This window comes from Pyrgilauda ruficollis, unplaced genomic scaffold, assembly GCF_017590135.1.
Source record: "Pyrgilauda ruficollis isolate IOZ18807 unplaced genomic scaffold, ASM1759013v1 scaffold40, whole genome shotgun sequence".
Lineage (NCBI taxonomy): Eukaryota > Metazoa > Chordata > Aves > Passeriformes > Passeridae > Pyrgilauda > Pyrgilauda ruficollis.
In genome coordinates this window covers 9363139-9379449 of record NW_024525490.1, presented here as the reverse complement: position 1 = coordinate 9379449, position 16311 = coordinate 9363139, and the positions used below count along the sequence as shown (strand labels likewise).

Here is a 16311-nt window from a genome sequence, read left to right as displayed (position 1 = left end):
GCAATGAAATATCTCAAACCATGACAACAGCATAACTCCTGAACGTACTAATATTGTTTTTGTAGCACATCAGCAACAGCTCAATGTTACTGGAATGTCTTGTATTCTCACCTGATTATCTTCAATTATTTTCCTCCTCCTTTCTCCTAGGCTTTGACTCTGCTGTCAACTGTAGCACAAATTCTGGAGATGCCAAAGCTAACTTCAATAAATTAGCTCAGGTACTGGAAATAATCCAGCTACACCAACAAAGGCAACATATGCAATATTTTTTCCTGCCTTTAAGAATTAATAATTAGTGTGTAACTCTTTTGTGCCACTGCTAAATTGCTACCAATACTAAAGCTGAGCCATTTAAAGACCAGTCAGTGGATCTATACTGTACTGAAACAGATCCCAGATTTCCAAGACCTGCCATTTAATTTATATTTAAAGACTCCCTGTTAAAAACTCATTGCCTTGGTTGTCATCAACTTAATTTACAGACTCTCCAATTACTAATTCTCATTTTGTCTGGCAATTCCTGAATCTAAAATCATATCAATCCTGGACATACTATAAAATCAGACACATTCAAAATAAGGTGACATTTTTTTTTTTGTTCAGCCTGTTTAAATTCTTTCCATCTTGAAGAAGAAAAATAAAATAGAAGCACTTTCTCTAGCATATTCCAAAGACTGTCAGTTAAAAACAATGAGTGTCAACGATCAGCTCAAGAGATGCACTGCTGAATATAATTAACCAGAAATATAATCAGTACACCATCTGTAGGGTGGCATAAGCACCTTTGAAAGCAGAGTTGTTTTTTAGGGTGAGACAACACCAACTAGCATAAGTTGAGGACATAGTTATGTAAGGTGTGAGTCCATCCTCTGCAAAGAGGTAAACTGTAATTAGACAGGATCAGCTGCTCTTAAAAACCTGTGGCAAGACTTGAAAACAAAAAAACTACATGGCCTGATTTTCACGCTTCTCCTTAGGACATTTTTCAGCTAGGCAGCCTATTACCATATCACCTGTTGGTCTACCTAGTGGACTAGAGGTGTAATTTCCCCAGTCTCTCCTCTTTTCTAATGTTCTTATTTTAGCTGCTCTATCAACGTATGGCACAGAACCCCAACCCTCAGTGTGGAAGGGTCCCAACCCCAGCTGCAAAGGGCACATGTACGAGAGCAAACCAACTGCATTTGTGTCACACAGCTCCCCTGCTCTGGGTGTAAGCCAAGTCCAGCCTGACTCAAAACACACTCTCCAGAGCCATAAATCTGTGTGTTGAACTCTGAATAAGTGTATGATTTATGGTGGGATTTTGAAAGTGTTAAAATGGTCTTAATTCTCCAGATTCACTCCTGCTTGCTACATCTTCCTGGAAAAAATATTCTTTCCAAAGAGAAGAGTATTTCAAGAGAGCAAAAGGCAATAATTATCCTGTTGTGAGTTTTACCATTTAGACCTGTCTGTTTAATAGCAGCATCAAATATTTTACTTCCATTTAGTTTGCAATGCACTGTGCCTTCCAGACTTATTCTACTTATGGATTTTGGTTTTCATTATTAAGCACTTTATCCTCATCTGTCTCGAGTTAAATCTTGTTGACTTCAGACAGCCTCTGAATTTTGATTACATCTTCAAAAAGCAAGCAATCTTTCCCACTCCAATTTCAGAGTTTTATCTACTTACCCAAATCAAATTAAATCACTGACAACAACTGAGCATGGGAGAGACCTCTCTTTCCAAGTTTGACAATAATCTGCTAAGTGACACTCAGATCCATGATTTTTGATAAGCATTAACTGCATGATAACTAATTCTAAGCATTTTTTTCTTGCTTAAAGAAACATCATGAACACAGTCTCGGTTTTATTGAGGCCAACTGCATAACATGGCTGTTTTCCTATCTTTCCCAAGTATTTCTACTTTATCTTCATATCGCCGGTTTTTCTAGGCTTGCTATGCTATCTCACCTTGCATAAATTTAATATATTTGCACCAAAGCAAAAGCAAAAGCTTTCCCTCTATACGTACAGGATCACCTGGAGGGCCTGGTAGTCCTGGCTTTCCATCTCTTCCTGGAGTGCCCTAGAAACAAATGGAAAACTTGATGGCCTTAAATCATTGATGAGGTACACATTACTTTTTCCTGTATATATATGAAATTGTCACTTACATTAATACCAGGGGTACCTGGAGCTCCTGGTAATCCTGGAGGTCCCCTAGGGCCCTAAGAGCACAAAAGGTCATTTAGGATATAAGAAAACCTTTCCTGCAAAAATCTTAAACTAAATTAATGCTTTTTGTATTAAAGAGAAAACTCATACCCTACCTGCACACCTGCTGATCCAGTTGGACCTTTAGGACCCTGTAAGAAAACTCCAAACAATCAGTAGTTACACTTTCTGGGATAAGGGAGATGAACTTCATTTAAAAATGCTGAATGTGGGACATTTGTGCAGTTTTCACTTTGAGAAAGGCTTACTTTAAGGTTTGGCTTTAAATCCACATGTAATTTTGCCAAAGTTAGAGACCTCAAGATTTTGTGAATGCCCATTTTTTAGGGCAAGCATTTCCAAAAATTAATGATCTGTGATGAAACTTGGTATTTAGCAAGAAGATTCATTAAAAAAGCTAATGAGTAGTTGAATAGGAACAGATAATTTACATATAAATGGTAATTTTTAAAATTCAGATTTGAAAATATTGTAACTGAAAAAAATATCTTTAGGTATTATTATTTTAGATTAAGACATTCAGGGTGAATGCCTAGTCACCTTTCACAAATATTTTCCCTTTATTCCAGAGCACTGTCCATAAACTGAATTGTATCAGCTGATACCCATTGGTTGACTGAAGAGAGATTGCCTCAGTCACTGGAGTAAAACTCCTGCAATAACATGTACCACCTACCAGGTACACCATCAACATCAGCAATGTTTTTTGCTGAATACTCTGAAGGCACTGCAGGTGGCTTTATTTAAAGGCATTTAAAAAAAAAAAAGAAACCTTGGAAACAAGCTGAGTAACTGAAACAGTTATTGCTGTACAAATGATTTACTATGAATGCCTTAGATGTTTGTGTCAACTTGCTTCATGTTTGAATTTAAACTGCACAGCAACCCTTGAAACAAACTGGGAGTTGGGAATCAGGCCACAAGGAAGCTCATGGCTTTTTATTGTGCTGTGTTTGCCTGTTGCAGTTGCTCAGTGATGAACAGCAAGAAGCCCAAATTCTGGGTGTTGGTTTACTTACTGGTGATCCCTGAATGCCTATGCCAGGGGGCCCCATCTCCCCAGGTGCTCCCTGTACACCAGGTAGTCCTCTTTCTCCCTGTGAAAGGCACAAGGCTTTCTATCACAACAGCTCTGAAAATGTAAGCTACCATATTATCTTTTAAAATAAAATAAAATTTAAAAATATTTTTAGAAACAGAAATAATGTATTTGGCATACCTTTGGCCCCCTTGGACCTGGGTTTCCAGGAACACCAGTGGGACCCTAAAAGAAATCCAAAACAAAACACAAAAAAAAACACAAAAAAAAAAAATTATGTTTTGAAATCCAAGAGAATAGATGAATTTAATGGCCAAAATTAGCCAGTCCTTAGAAATAAACTATGACAAATTTATATATCTCCTTTGTTAGTGCCACTGTCACTAGAATCATATGTGATACTAACACTATTTCTAGACTACACTAATAGACTAATAGACTTACACTGTATTTTAGTACTCTTATAACACCACTGTAAAATAGATTTTGAAATTACAATAAAAAATACTTGCTTTGTGGCACTGGAAGTGACTAAGTTTAGATTAGTTATTAGGAAGAAATTCTTTACTGTGAGGGTGGAGGCACTGGAACAGGTTACTGAGAAGTTGTGGATGCCTCATCCCTGGAAGAGTTCAAGGCCAGGTTGGATGGGCTTTGAACAACCTGCTCTAGTGGGAGATGTCCCTGCCCATAGCAGGGGGTTGGAACTAGATGATCTTTAAAGTATTTTCCAACACAGATCATTCTGTGATTTCTTTCAGTGTACAGTGAGAATTCTTTCCCAGTTGCCCCTGCAGAAAATAAAGTCAGGAAAGATTTTTCAGGTTATGGACTTACTGGTGTTCCAGGAAGACTTGGCCCAGGAGGCCCCATATCGCCTTTTGGACCTGGATGTCCAGGTGGTCCCACAATTCCACCAGGGTCACCCTACAAAATAAATTTGAATCACTAATTGAAATGTGAGGATTTTCCCCTGTGAAAAAACTCCAAATATTATCAAGTTTATAACAGAAACTGCCAGTACTTTGAAAAGATATAGAGAAGAAAAAATACCCTCATATTTTCCTTCAAAAAGTTACAGAATTGGAGACATGAATCATATAACCATCAATAATAACTAGTATTCTCTTGGTTTTCCATGCTTGCAATTCATCTGATCTACATTTCTTGTTCCCCAGTCTTCTAATATGCAGGTTGTCATTAAACCCTGCCAACTAATTCACAGCAACAGCTGAAACAACAGCTGTCTCTCCCCAGCTATCAACCACTAATGCTAAACCTGGGGTCTTCAGTGTATTCCACTTTACACCTCTGCTCTTATTTCAATACATGCAGCGTCTCTTGTTCCACATGGCTAAACTGTGCTGCTTACGCAGTAAAATTGTGCCTTTTGTTATGCTGTCCTCTTGTCTCTTGCAGACTCCTGCAACATCCTTTGTGATTCTGAATCTACCACTTCCCATTTTGCAAGATGAGTACATTTTTGTCCTCGTTCCAGGTATTTTCTCAGCCTTTCTTTCAGCTCACTTCTTCAGACTGGAGTTTATTGGTTTCCCTTGTACCCCACAGTGTATAAATACCACAACACATCACATAGCTCAGAGCACACCTGTATATCCTCTTTTTTCTCCTTCTTTACATTTAGCATATACACATATAATTTTTAGCTCTTGCTGATGCAGCTGATTTCTAACTAAGGGATTTCTACACAGCAAAACACAATGTCCTAAGGAGATCCAGCCTTAGCTTACATCTGAGCCAGTGTAGCTGCCCCAGAGCTCTGCCAAGATGAATATGTCTGACTGTGAAGTGGGATTTTACACATTAGTCTGGGTAGGACACTACCCTGAAAAGGTTGTTCTGTAGTCAGGTCCTGAAGTGACATTTCTGCACAGCACAGATTTAATGTAAGGGCACAGTCCAATCTCTTTGAAATATTACTTAAATTATTCATCTAAAGAGCAGCTGGGTTGCCAAACTGGCCTGAACCATCTCCAAATGCAGAGATGTTTCTTCTCCAAGACACAGGGGGTTGCTGCTGGTACATTTCACTTCACACAGCAGCCACACACAGATGCACTACAGAAGAATGGAAAGTTACTCTTGAAGTGAAAATTTAAAATATTTTAACATATCAAGCTTAATAAAAAACACTTAAAACATACCTTGTCTCCTTTAATTCCTTTAATTCCTGGTACACCAGGATCTCCTGGTAAGCCCTGGAATTAATAAAAATATAATGGTACATTTTTATAGCTATTCCCTTAATGGTTATATAAAAATACAGATGAAAATTAGTTTACAGTGGAATATTTACTGTGCACTAGTATTGACCCCAAATGTTAAAGACTATAAATGATTTATATATTTAATTATAAATGCTTCCATAATTAAATATATAAATAATTTTTCCTTAGGTTAAAATGTAATAATCAATATTATTTTCTGGACCTTACTGGGGGAGAATTGCAGAGACCAAAAGGTTTATTTCTTCTATTTCAAAGTAATTCCAAGTCTTGAAAATCAACTGTTTTTTCAAGGAAAGAAGTAGCACATAAAAACTTGAATTTTAAGTAAGTGTCTAAATTTTTTTGCCCATGGAGGGCTGCATGATTTCCTGTACTAGTTAATTACTCAAACTGGTATCTTAAAAGCCTCAATTAATTTCTACTCCTTCACGTCAGTTAATCAAACAAATCCCTTTAAATGTTTTAGATATGTAATGGACAGTCAAATGTTTTCAGTAAATAAAGTTTGTTCCAGTCTTTCTCTTGTCTAAATCTTCTCATCTTTCACATTTTGATTTTAACTTCTGTATTTTCCCTTGTCCTTTTAATGAAGGATTTTTGATAAATGCAGAGAAATTAAGATAAATGAAAAAGATTAAAATCTAAATAGAAACTATTAAATAACAAGTAAGGCTTAATTGGGTTCTCTCACAACACTGCAACAAATACAGAAAACTTTTTCCATGACCCTTCAATGTTATTCAACCAACTATTTAGTCAAGCATTTTGTTAAAAATACCAGTAATTTTCACAGTAAAGGATAAAATTGCCCAAACTGAACAGTAAAATCTTAATATGAAATCTAAGCTGGACTGAAAAATGAACTCTCTAAGAAGAAGACAAGGAAACACATATTGTTTGAATTTTTCTTCTCAGTGTAAAACACAGTTTTGTGCACACTGACATAACAGATGACAACATTTTCATGCCAGTAGTGGATGTTCAGCAGCTGTGTTTGCTTTCTCTGCTGCATTCTGTACTTAATACAGACAGACAGCTACTCATTTCACCCAGGCATCCAAACTAAAAGCATAAGAAAGAAAGTACCCTAATGAAGAATATTCTGCTTATACCAACACAAAATCATTATGGAAATGGAAATTTATGCTTACTGATCATGGCCTACCCTATCACTTTTTGGCATAAAATACATACAGCCCCTCTTCTCTCTCTTCTTTTCTAAGGATTTCCCAAATCAAATTTTTTTTGGTTGGGCCAAGCTCAAGTGGTTTCTTAGGAAAAGAAGCAATCCTTATCTGCAGGATGACTCTTTGACAATGTAAGTTAATGTAAAACAATTTTTCAAACTATCATAATTTTCACCATACTGCATAAAATGAATTATTATATTTTTTAATCTATCATGGTTCATCTTTAGAAGAGAAAAAAACAAGGAGCCTATAGGTAAGGACAATATCTCTATAATACATTTAAATTTATGCTTTTACATACTAGAGTTGTGTGCACAGATAGGAGTCTTCAGGATCATCTATATTTAGGACTTACATATATTATAACTAGTATTTATCTGTTCATAATGTTCTCTTGCTCAAAGATTCATCAAAACACCACTTTCAAAAGCAGCAACTATGAACTCAAGTGGGATGATGGCAACACAAGCAAGAGAGAAATGAGTATTTTGTTATCTTTCACAGTAGGATTGGTGATTTATACATAAAAAGAAGCACAGCAGATAAGGCTTACAAACTTTTGAATAGATGATAGGTAAATCAGACCCAACTGAAAAAACACATGCCTCAACTGACTAGGAAAATAAGATATAATAAGATTGTCAATTAGTAACACAGTATAAAGTGACTACATGCAAATTTAAATACTAGTGGTTTTTTCCCTTGTCAAGAGCTGAGGATGCTGTATTGTACTGGTCACCTTACTTATATCCCTGACTTCTAATAGGTCACCAATAAAAAGTCTGCCAGTTCTGTACCACTCAGAAGGGTATTCTAATCCTAATAAAGTGTATGGCTTAAAAGTCAAAATAAAAGAGTCAAAATGAGAATCTTCTACAATGTATTCTCAGGGTATGTGTAGAAAGTCCTAAGACAAAATGCAGCAACACCATCTTCTAGATGCTTCTGCTGGTAGAAAAAAGATAAAAACCAAAACCACATACACCGAGTAATGATCGAAATCTCAGTCCTTTTTAAGTGAATTGCTGAACTACTAGGCTAAAGATAATATTTTTATTGTCTGCTTTTCTTGATCCCCTTCTCAGATCTAACCACTCTTACCTCCAAAATGCTATTTAAAACCATTTTATGGCTTATGGAAGAGGGGAGGTACAAAAACCAAGAAGAGGGGGTAGGTGCCACTTGCTAGGTTATGTGACACCACTAGTGTTGCGGACTGAAACACAGGGAATTAGGCAGAAAATAGTTGTCTGCATGCTGAAAGAGGAATTGTGCCATAATTTGGAAGGGAGACAGGCAGCCACTACCCCAGGAGAGGCTTCTGCTATATCAAATCAAACGCCCAGGGCACTTTCAAGCTTAGTATAATCGTGATTAATAGTTTAAGATGTTTCCTGGAGAATCCAGACTGGGTTGACATTTTACCCTTGCTCTTCCCAGAGGCACAAGTGTTACAAATGTGCTGGATCTTGGGATAGGTGCCTACCAGTCTGAGAAATGCCAACCAGCCAGGAGACCCATCAGGCTGCTGCCCAGTGGCATAATTGTTACAGGGACACTAAAACCCCCATGAAGGAGACCCACACCACCTTGCCCAATCAGTTGGCAGACCTCCCAATCAGTTGGGAGCACCCAAAAGCACAATGACTACAGGACATTCCAACTCTGCTGAGAAGTACCACTGCTTGACACTCCCAGCCCACCAGTGTTGCACCCACAAGCACACTAGATCTCTGGGAGCCTTGCCCAGTAACATCTGTGCCTGGTACAGCTGCACAACACAACCTAAGAGAACTTGTTGCTTTACCATCCCAGCCAAGCAATGATCTCCTGGCAGGAATGAGAAGCCAGGAGCCAACTAACATAATGCTAACAGGGGAACAAGGGAGAAATAATCAAGAAGGGTAAAAACTCTCATTTCAGTGACCCCAATATCCAGACCTACTCCTGGCTGCAGTGTCAGAAGCACAGGTTTACAGAAACTCAGGATAATGGCCTGTTGAGAGAGGCATCCCATCCTACTGTGCTTCAAAACCTGATAGCTACAGTACCACCCACAAAAAGAGCAGCTATGGTGACTTCTGTGGCACTGCTTCACTGGCTAACTGCTCATGCACCGCAGCTACAGCTGGAGGAATGGCACAATACATACAACTTCTCCTGGCAGTCCCCGGGGTCCAACAGGTCCTGGAGGGCCTTGCAGTCCCTGTGAAATGATACAATACACACCTGAGGTAGAAGTCAATCAACTACTGCAATATGGTGTAAAGCATTCTTATATGTGAATATATTAAAACATCAGGCATTAAGAATTATATTCCACATGGAGTAAGAAGTACTCATTAGAGTAAGGGAGAATGAGTTTGCTCATTCTCCCTTACTCTAACATTTAGTTCAGTCCATCTTGTGGACTGATATGTACAAAATCCAAAGTATGTATATAAAGCAAATACAAGTAAATACAATGGGAATACCTAAAGGGAAAGACAAAAAAAAAAAAAAAAAAAAAAAAAAAAAAAAAAAAAAGAGATCAAGATTTCAAGAGTCATTTTTATGACAACAATTTTGAGGCTTCTATAGGCACATCCATTCTCACTGGGCCTTCTTTTCACGAACTAAAATTCAGATACTATCCAACAAGAATACTGTTGGGAGGCAGTTAGATTCAATAGTTTCTAATTCTATCTGTGTTTGATACAATTCAAGGCATCATGAGAGATTCCCAAGAATGTTTGTGCTTCAGTTACTTTCTTCACAGAATCACACAATTGTAGAAAGGGTGAAGTTGGAAGCAACCACAGCGGGTTATCTGGTTCAACCTTCCTGCTCAAGCAGGGTCATTCCATAGCACATTGCAGTTTCGTCCAGAGAGGGAGACTCCACACCCTCCCTGGGCAATTTGTTCCATTGCTCAGTCACCCACACAGTAAAGAAGCTCTTCCTCATGTTCAGGTGGAACTTCCTGTGCATCAGTTTCTGCCCATTGCCTCTTGTCCTATTGCTTGACGCCACTGGAAAAAAACCTGGAAACTTCAACACCACTGTTTAGATACTTATAGACAGTGATGAGGTCTCCTTCCAGTTGACTTTTCTCAAGGCTGAACAAGCCCAGCTCCCTCAGCCTTTCCTTGTAAGAGCATAGCACATTGCAGTTTCTTCCAGAGAGGGAGACTCCACAACCTCCCTGGGCAATTTGTTCCATTGCTCAGTCACCCACACAGTAAAGAAGCTCTTCCTCTCCATGTCCCTCATGTACTGAGGAGCCCAGAACTAGACACAGCACTCCAGATGTGCCTCACCAGGGCTGAGTAGAAGGGTGCACTTTCCTGCTTCACCTGCTGACCATGCTTTTCCTAATGCACCCCAGGACACCATGGGCCCTCTTGCCCACAAGGGCACTGCTGGCTCATGGTGGAGCCCACCAGGCTCACCAGGATCTGCTGGTCCTTTTCCAAAGAGCTGCATTCCAGCAAGTTGTCCCCTATGTTTATTCTTCCCCAGGTGCAGGACCCTGCACTTTCCTCTGTTGAGTTTCAGGCATTTCTTCTCTGCCCATCTCTCAAACTTGTCCTGGTCCCTCTGAAGGGCTGCACAGCCCTCTGGGGTATTGGTCATTCCTCCCAGATTTTGTGTTGTAGGGAACTTTCTGAGGAGGCCTCTGCTCCCTCATCCAAGTCCTTGATGAACCAACTAAATGAGACAGGGCCCAGTAATGAACCCTGGTGGACACCACCAGTGACAGGCCTCCAACTAGACCCTGTGCTGTGACTATGAGCCTCTGGTGTCTGCTGCTCAGCCAGTTCTGAATCGACCTCACTGTCCACTGATCCAGGCCACACTTCCTGAGGTTTGCCTGTGAGGACAGACTCAAAGCCAGGCCATGACTGCTTTAACATTACCTGCTGTCTCACAGGATTAAACAAAGGAGCTACTCAAGTACTGGCAGTGGTTACTCCTTGAATTACCAAGGGATAAAGAGAATACATCCAGCTACAAGAGGATTTCGAATTGCAAAAAGGGTGCTCATATTCTCAAGTGACAAAATAACACCTGAGTTTTGCTTAAATATTCCTTTCTGTGTGACACTGAGAGCAACAAGAACTTAATGTAAAACATAAATGTTATGTAAAATAGCCAATAGTGATCCAAGCACAAACTTTTGATATAAACTATTTTCATTCTTTGCTCGTTAATACTAAAGAGTTGATAGCTGTAGAGTCCTCTTTTATAACAGCATAGAATTCAATTGTTATTGGATGAAATAACTTTCACTTACCTTCAATCCTGGATTTCCAATAAGACCAGGTGGTCCAGGATCTCCCATTTCACCCTAATGATTTTGTTTGAGAAAACAAAAAATTCCAAGTTTACTGCTATGTTTTCCAGTATCAGCTATGCATACTGAGAATGTATACAGCATGTACAAGTCCAAAAATACCTTATTTCCTTTTGATCCCTCCATTCCAGTCTCTCCCTAAAAATAGCAAATACAACTATAAGAAGTTAGAAATTTAAGTAGGATCAAATAAGAGTTTCATTTGCTACCTTAAAATATTGTAATTCACTTTGCAAAGTTAAATATTGAGAAAATATTAAATACTTTCCGATGCCTTTTGTAAACTCTGAAAGACATAGCAACCTAATCCTTTCGCAAGATTTCCCAATCTTTTAAAGGAAAAATTTTTGAAAACACTACATTTCCTTAACAGCATTTCCAGTCAAAAGGTTATTCTTCATCACTGCATCTCTTCTGGTACCCAGTATTCACCTCCAAACCCACACATTATTACAGTATTATTCTGATTATTATAATATGTTAACCACAAATATCTCAGCAACCTTGAGTTTTATATTAAAAAGCATAACTAGCTTTTGTCAAATATCATAAGAGAGGACAATAATTAATTACAAATACATAACATAGGTAAAGAGACTTTTACAGAATGAGTGTTCTGAAAATTTGCCTCAAAATAAGGAAAAAGTTATGCACACATAAAATGGCTGGACAAGAACAGCCTGATGTTAAATGCCATGCTGGTGGCATCAAAACAGTAGAGATCAGGCCACATAAAACTTTCTGGAAGAGCTGAAAGAAAGAACCTTCAGGGAATAAAAAAAAACAGCATATACTTTAAACTCAGTTCATGGACAGTACAGTAACAGAAATGCTGAAAAACAGGACACCTCTGTTTTTTATTTATAACCTGGGAGACCTTGATGCACATGTAAGGAGAAAATACATATGCTATCCCACATAACCCCTGCATCTAGTGGATGTCTACAAAGAAAAGAATTACAGAATGAATATGATATAAGAGTAATCTCAAATGTACGTTATTCACAGCAGTTCAAAATATGCTACACTTACTGGGTCTCCTTTGTCCCCTTTTTCAGAAGGCTCTCCCTAAGGAAAAGTAGAAAAGGGGTTAACAGATTTATTTAAAATGGTAAATAGCACATATGTCTGATTTTGCTGAAGAGGCCTGGAAGATGTGGCTATTCTAAAACTGTCTAAAATACAAGAATATGTACTACAAAAGTTTACTTGAGAGATGATGTTGATTTAATGCCAAGACCATGACATCTGTGATCCTTTCAAGCAGGAGCACAAAGGAGGGTCAGGAACATGAACTAAAGAGAGTAATCATGCATCCAAATCTGAAAAATTCTCAAACACAGGCTCTTTATAACACACAAAATCATAAATCTGTTATATCAAGGGAGTAAAAATACTGTTTCTGCCTGCATGAAAACTATTTTTATAGGTATGACCAAAGAAACCAAGAAGCCTCACAGCTGAATGAGAAAACACCTATTAATCAGTAGAACTATGTACACGTTCCTAGAAAAGCAAAATACACATCTGTTATCAAGTAATACATCCTGAATCATACTGTAAAATTTATACTAAAACTTAAATATACTCAATTAGAATGTTAATGTGTAAATTTTAATAATTTAAATCTTCTTGTTTTTTCATACAGATATTGAAGACCATATAACTTGAAAAAGTATGACTGTCACCTAATTAATGAGGCAGCTTCTGGTCATAAACTTATATAAAAATAATTTTAAACTGGTATTAAGCAAAAGTCTGAATGCTTTTAAAGCTAAGGGCTTTGTGAGCTGTAGAACAGGGAAATTTACTTGCCTGTGTAAATAGCCTCCCAAGAAGGGGCTTGAATAAAGTACTAAGGACATTTAGAGACTGACAACTTTTCCCATATTTTCCCAACATTTTTTCTTGATCCCCTGTATATTTTACAAGATTTCATTCATAATCAGTTTATTGCGTCAGCTTCTAGTAAACATGAGCACAGAAGAAAGGAATTAACTCACCTTTTCTCCTTTTGCACCAGTCATTCCCAATTCTCCTTTTTGACCCTTTTAACAAAATTAATCATATTTAAAATCATGTTATTCTGGCAAATGTAAATAACCCCCTTCTCTTCTTTAACTGTACTTTGTTCTGTGTGGGCCACAAGATCTTAAAATCAAGCTTAAACAGCTGCAAATTAATTGAAACGGCTGTTTTCTATAGAAGATCTGCAGGCTTCTCAATAAAATGTTGCAAATTCTGTCACATATCCAGAGCACTTGTCTCTTCTCCTAAAAGTTTGAAAGGCATGCAATTGTTAAAATATGGGTGAGCTGTTTATACAGGATAGATAATGATAAACAATATAGCGCCATATGGTGTGGATTCAGAATTATACTTGCACGCAATTTTTAGAAGCTGCCTAGGAGTATTTTTGGTATAGAAAGTCTCCATTACAGAGAAACTGCTTTAAATATTCATTATTTACTATCCAAAATATTTTCTGAATTTTAACTTTTTCAGAGTCTTTCCCACATAATTGGCAGGGCAGCTCATTTGACTTCTCAGATGGCATTATAGAAACCATACATAATTCTTTCAGCATTTCCCCTTGCTATTTATGCTAGAGGAGAAAGGATCATATGTTGCCACTGCAGGATAACCCGATGAGTTGGATATTGGTCTACACAGATCAAAGTGCCAGTCATCTCAAAAATCTATTCCTTCAAAGCCCATTGAGATAAATCAAATGAAATGCACTGTGTTGAGGGTGCCAGGGACAGTTTGGGTAGGCACTTTGAAATTTCTCCAAATTCATCCCAAATGCTTACAACGTCTCCCTTCTGGCCTTTAAGTCCAGGGATCCCAAGTACTCCCAGTAGTCTTGTATCACTCTGGAAAGAAATATTAGCACAAAGATCAGAAAATGTCACTATTTACTTCCAGTAACTTTTCAGAAGATGGTAACTGAATATAAATTGAAAAAATCAATAGTTTTTGTAGAAATGCTAATTTCCCGATGGATTCTCCTTGGTTTGTAACACTGTGAGTATACTAATTATCAAAATCACCTTCAGAACAAGATGCAGATACCCAGATACCCGAGTACTGATGAGAAGTGGTTGACTACCACTGGGCTGATCATCCAGTGTCTGTTACCATGAGTACGCTACAAATTATGATTTATACTGAGTTGTGGGGGTTTTTTTGCATATATGGAGGAAAAAAGGGGGAAAAGGCTTTTAGACCAAATAACCACCCTTATTTTCTTTGCATTTTTATAGGTAACTTGCTTATGTTCTTTGCATTTTTATAGGTAATTTAAACCCAAATGTAAGAAAAATACACCAAAGCAAAAAAAAAATCTTAGAAAGTTAATAATGAATTATCCCATAATAGTGTAAAAATTACAACAAATTATAATGATTCTGAAACATTTCCTGACCAGATTGTGTTGTAGTTTCTATTTATTTGTGTTTTGGTTTATTTTTTTATTTTTGTGTGCTGGATAACATTTTTGATTAAACTTATCTACATGCTCTTTCCAAAGACATTTAGAAGCAAGTTCAGCTAAATGACCTTATATCTACATATGGAAAACTGGTAAGTAAGAAGGATGACAAACAGAGGCCTTGAAAACCCAAGCAAAGGATAATAGAGATCTGAGAGTACAAAAATGCAAATTCTGAGGCATTGTGTACCCATCTCTGAAGAAATGTAACACACAGGGCAGAATTAGTTTCTTGGCAAAAAGAAGAGAACAAAATGTGTTTATTGAACACAAGCAAAGCATCTGATTAATGCTGAAAATGCAAAGAAGGAATATAAAAACAGTAAAAACAGGCACACAGGAAGAATGAGGGAAGCAATGCTCCAGCACTGTCTCCCACCCCATTAAGGATCAATGCTACTACTTATCCTCAGCAGGTTCCTCTCACCTTCATTAAAGAAAGACTGCTGATCTTGGTTTGCTGTTCAGCACAATTTGCTGCTGCAATCAGCAATTGTATTTATAGTGCTCTTTCACTGTATACATGGATCAAGTAAATTATGCTTTTAAAGACTTGCACTCCAGCCTTCTTAAAATTCCCACTGATAAAGTGATTGATGCTGACCCAGAAAAATTCTGGTTGCAATACATTCTTTAAATACATTGTACAATTACCAATACTTATTACAACAATCAGAAATTACCACACAGCAATCAGAAAAATAGCAAATAATCTGATAAGAAACAGAGAAACTTGAGAAATAGAAAAAATGTTGTTAATTATGATGGGTCTTAAGAGCCACCATATTTCTTGGTATCAGTTTCTTATGGTTCCTAAAAATACCAACACAAAGAAGTCATACTAATATTCTCAGGAAAAAAAAAAAGTGTGAAAATACTTATAACAACTAAAATGTGGTCAATACCTAAAACACTTGAAACACCAAACTGACAGAAGACCTTGTGACATCCTTGAGAACATGGATAAAATGATGCAAGATGACACCACCATTCCCTGTGCTGTAAGAAACCTCAAAAACCTCTGAGCATGACTCAAATATCATTTCACCACTGATAACTGAGGGACACTGCAAATTCAATACTGGAATGTGAATAACTGCTTGATGTCTCCAAGGAGCTGTGGACAAAATCAGCTTCTGTCATAGCACGTAACAGCATGGAGAAAATACAAGTTACTGGTGCATACATCTGCCTAAGTGATTGAATGGCAAAGCAGAGAAGCTGCTTTTTTCTTTGAAGACCTCTTTTGTCTTGTGCTTGATGGGAATATCTCAATCTCATTCTAAAATGTATAGGAATTAATATGTTTGTTGTTGGAGACTTAAGTTGACTCTAGGAGTCAACTTTAACTAAAAGTTTGCATATTCAGAACCTTCTACTTGAATCAGAAAGCCAGCTCATCTTTCATCAGGAATCAAACAGCATTTCCTTGTTGAACAGTTAATTGCTTATGACAGAGTCACTAAAATCTTCAAACTAGACAGCTGAAGTAAGAAGAAAGTTGATGAGCAATACAGGATCTAAAAGATAATGAATTTATAGACACATACCAGCTGGTCTACATTTTTTCCAGAAGATTGTTAATTAGGAAATATTAGCCACCTTAAGATTACTTAGAGCCTTATAATTATAAGAAACATGAATTTTAGAGACAGATGTGTGTCATTTCCTGGAGAGCATCACTGTTTGTATTTTCTCTTGTAGAATTAACCTTGAAGGGACTATCAGGATTAAAGAGATTGATAAGGCAGAGGTGGGGAATGAGTTACAAAAATA

The 16311-nt window shown here is 37.4% G+C and overlaps 1 protein-coding gene across 5 annotated transcripts in view; it reads right to left on the bottom strand.

The window, feature by feature from the left end:
- Window positions 1-16311, bottom strand: part of COL19A1 (collagen type XIX alpha 1 chain) — a 178479-nt gene that overhangs the window by 33890 nt on the left and 128278 nt on the right. For all 5 annotated transcript variants that reach the window (XM_041477498.1, XM_041477497.1, XM_041477499.1 and 2 more), the window contains exons 18-30: window positions 13856-13918; window positions 13046-13090; window positions 12075-12110; window positions 11145-11180; window positions 10983-11036; window positions 8859-8912; window positions 5433-5486; window positions 4105-4194; window positions 3448-3492; window positions 3248-3325; window positions 2324-2359; window positions 2168-2221; window positions 2026-2079 (exon numbers count right to left, since the gene is read on the bottom strand). In XM_041477498.1, the coding sequence (XP_041333432.1) occupies window positions 2026-2079; window positions 2168-2221; window positions 2324-2359; window positions 3248-3325; window positions 3448-3492; window positions 4105-4194; window positions 5433-5486; window positions 8859-8912; window positions 10983-11036; window positions 11145-11180; window positions 12075-12110; window positions 13046-13090; window positions 13856-13918 (699 nt within the window). The remainder of the gene's footprint in view (window positions 1-2025; window positions 2080-2167; window positions 2222-2323; window positions 2360-3247; window positions 3326-3447; window positions 3493-4104; window positions 4195-5432; window positions 5487-8858; window positions 8913-10982; window positions 11037-11144; window positions 11181-12074; window positions 12111-13045; window positions 13091-13855; window positions 13919-16311) is intronic.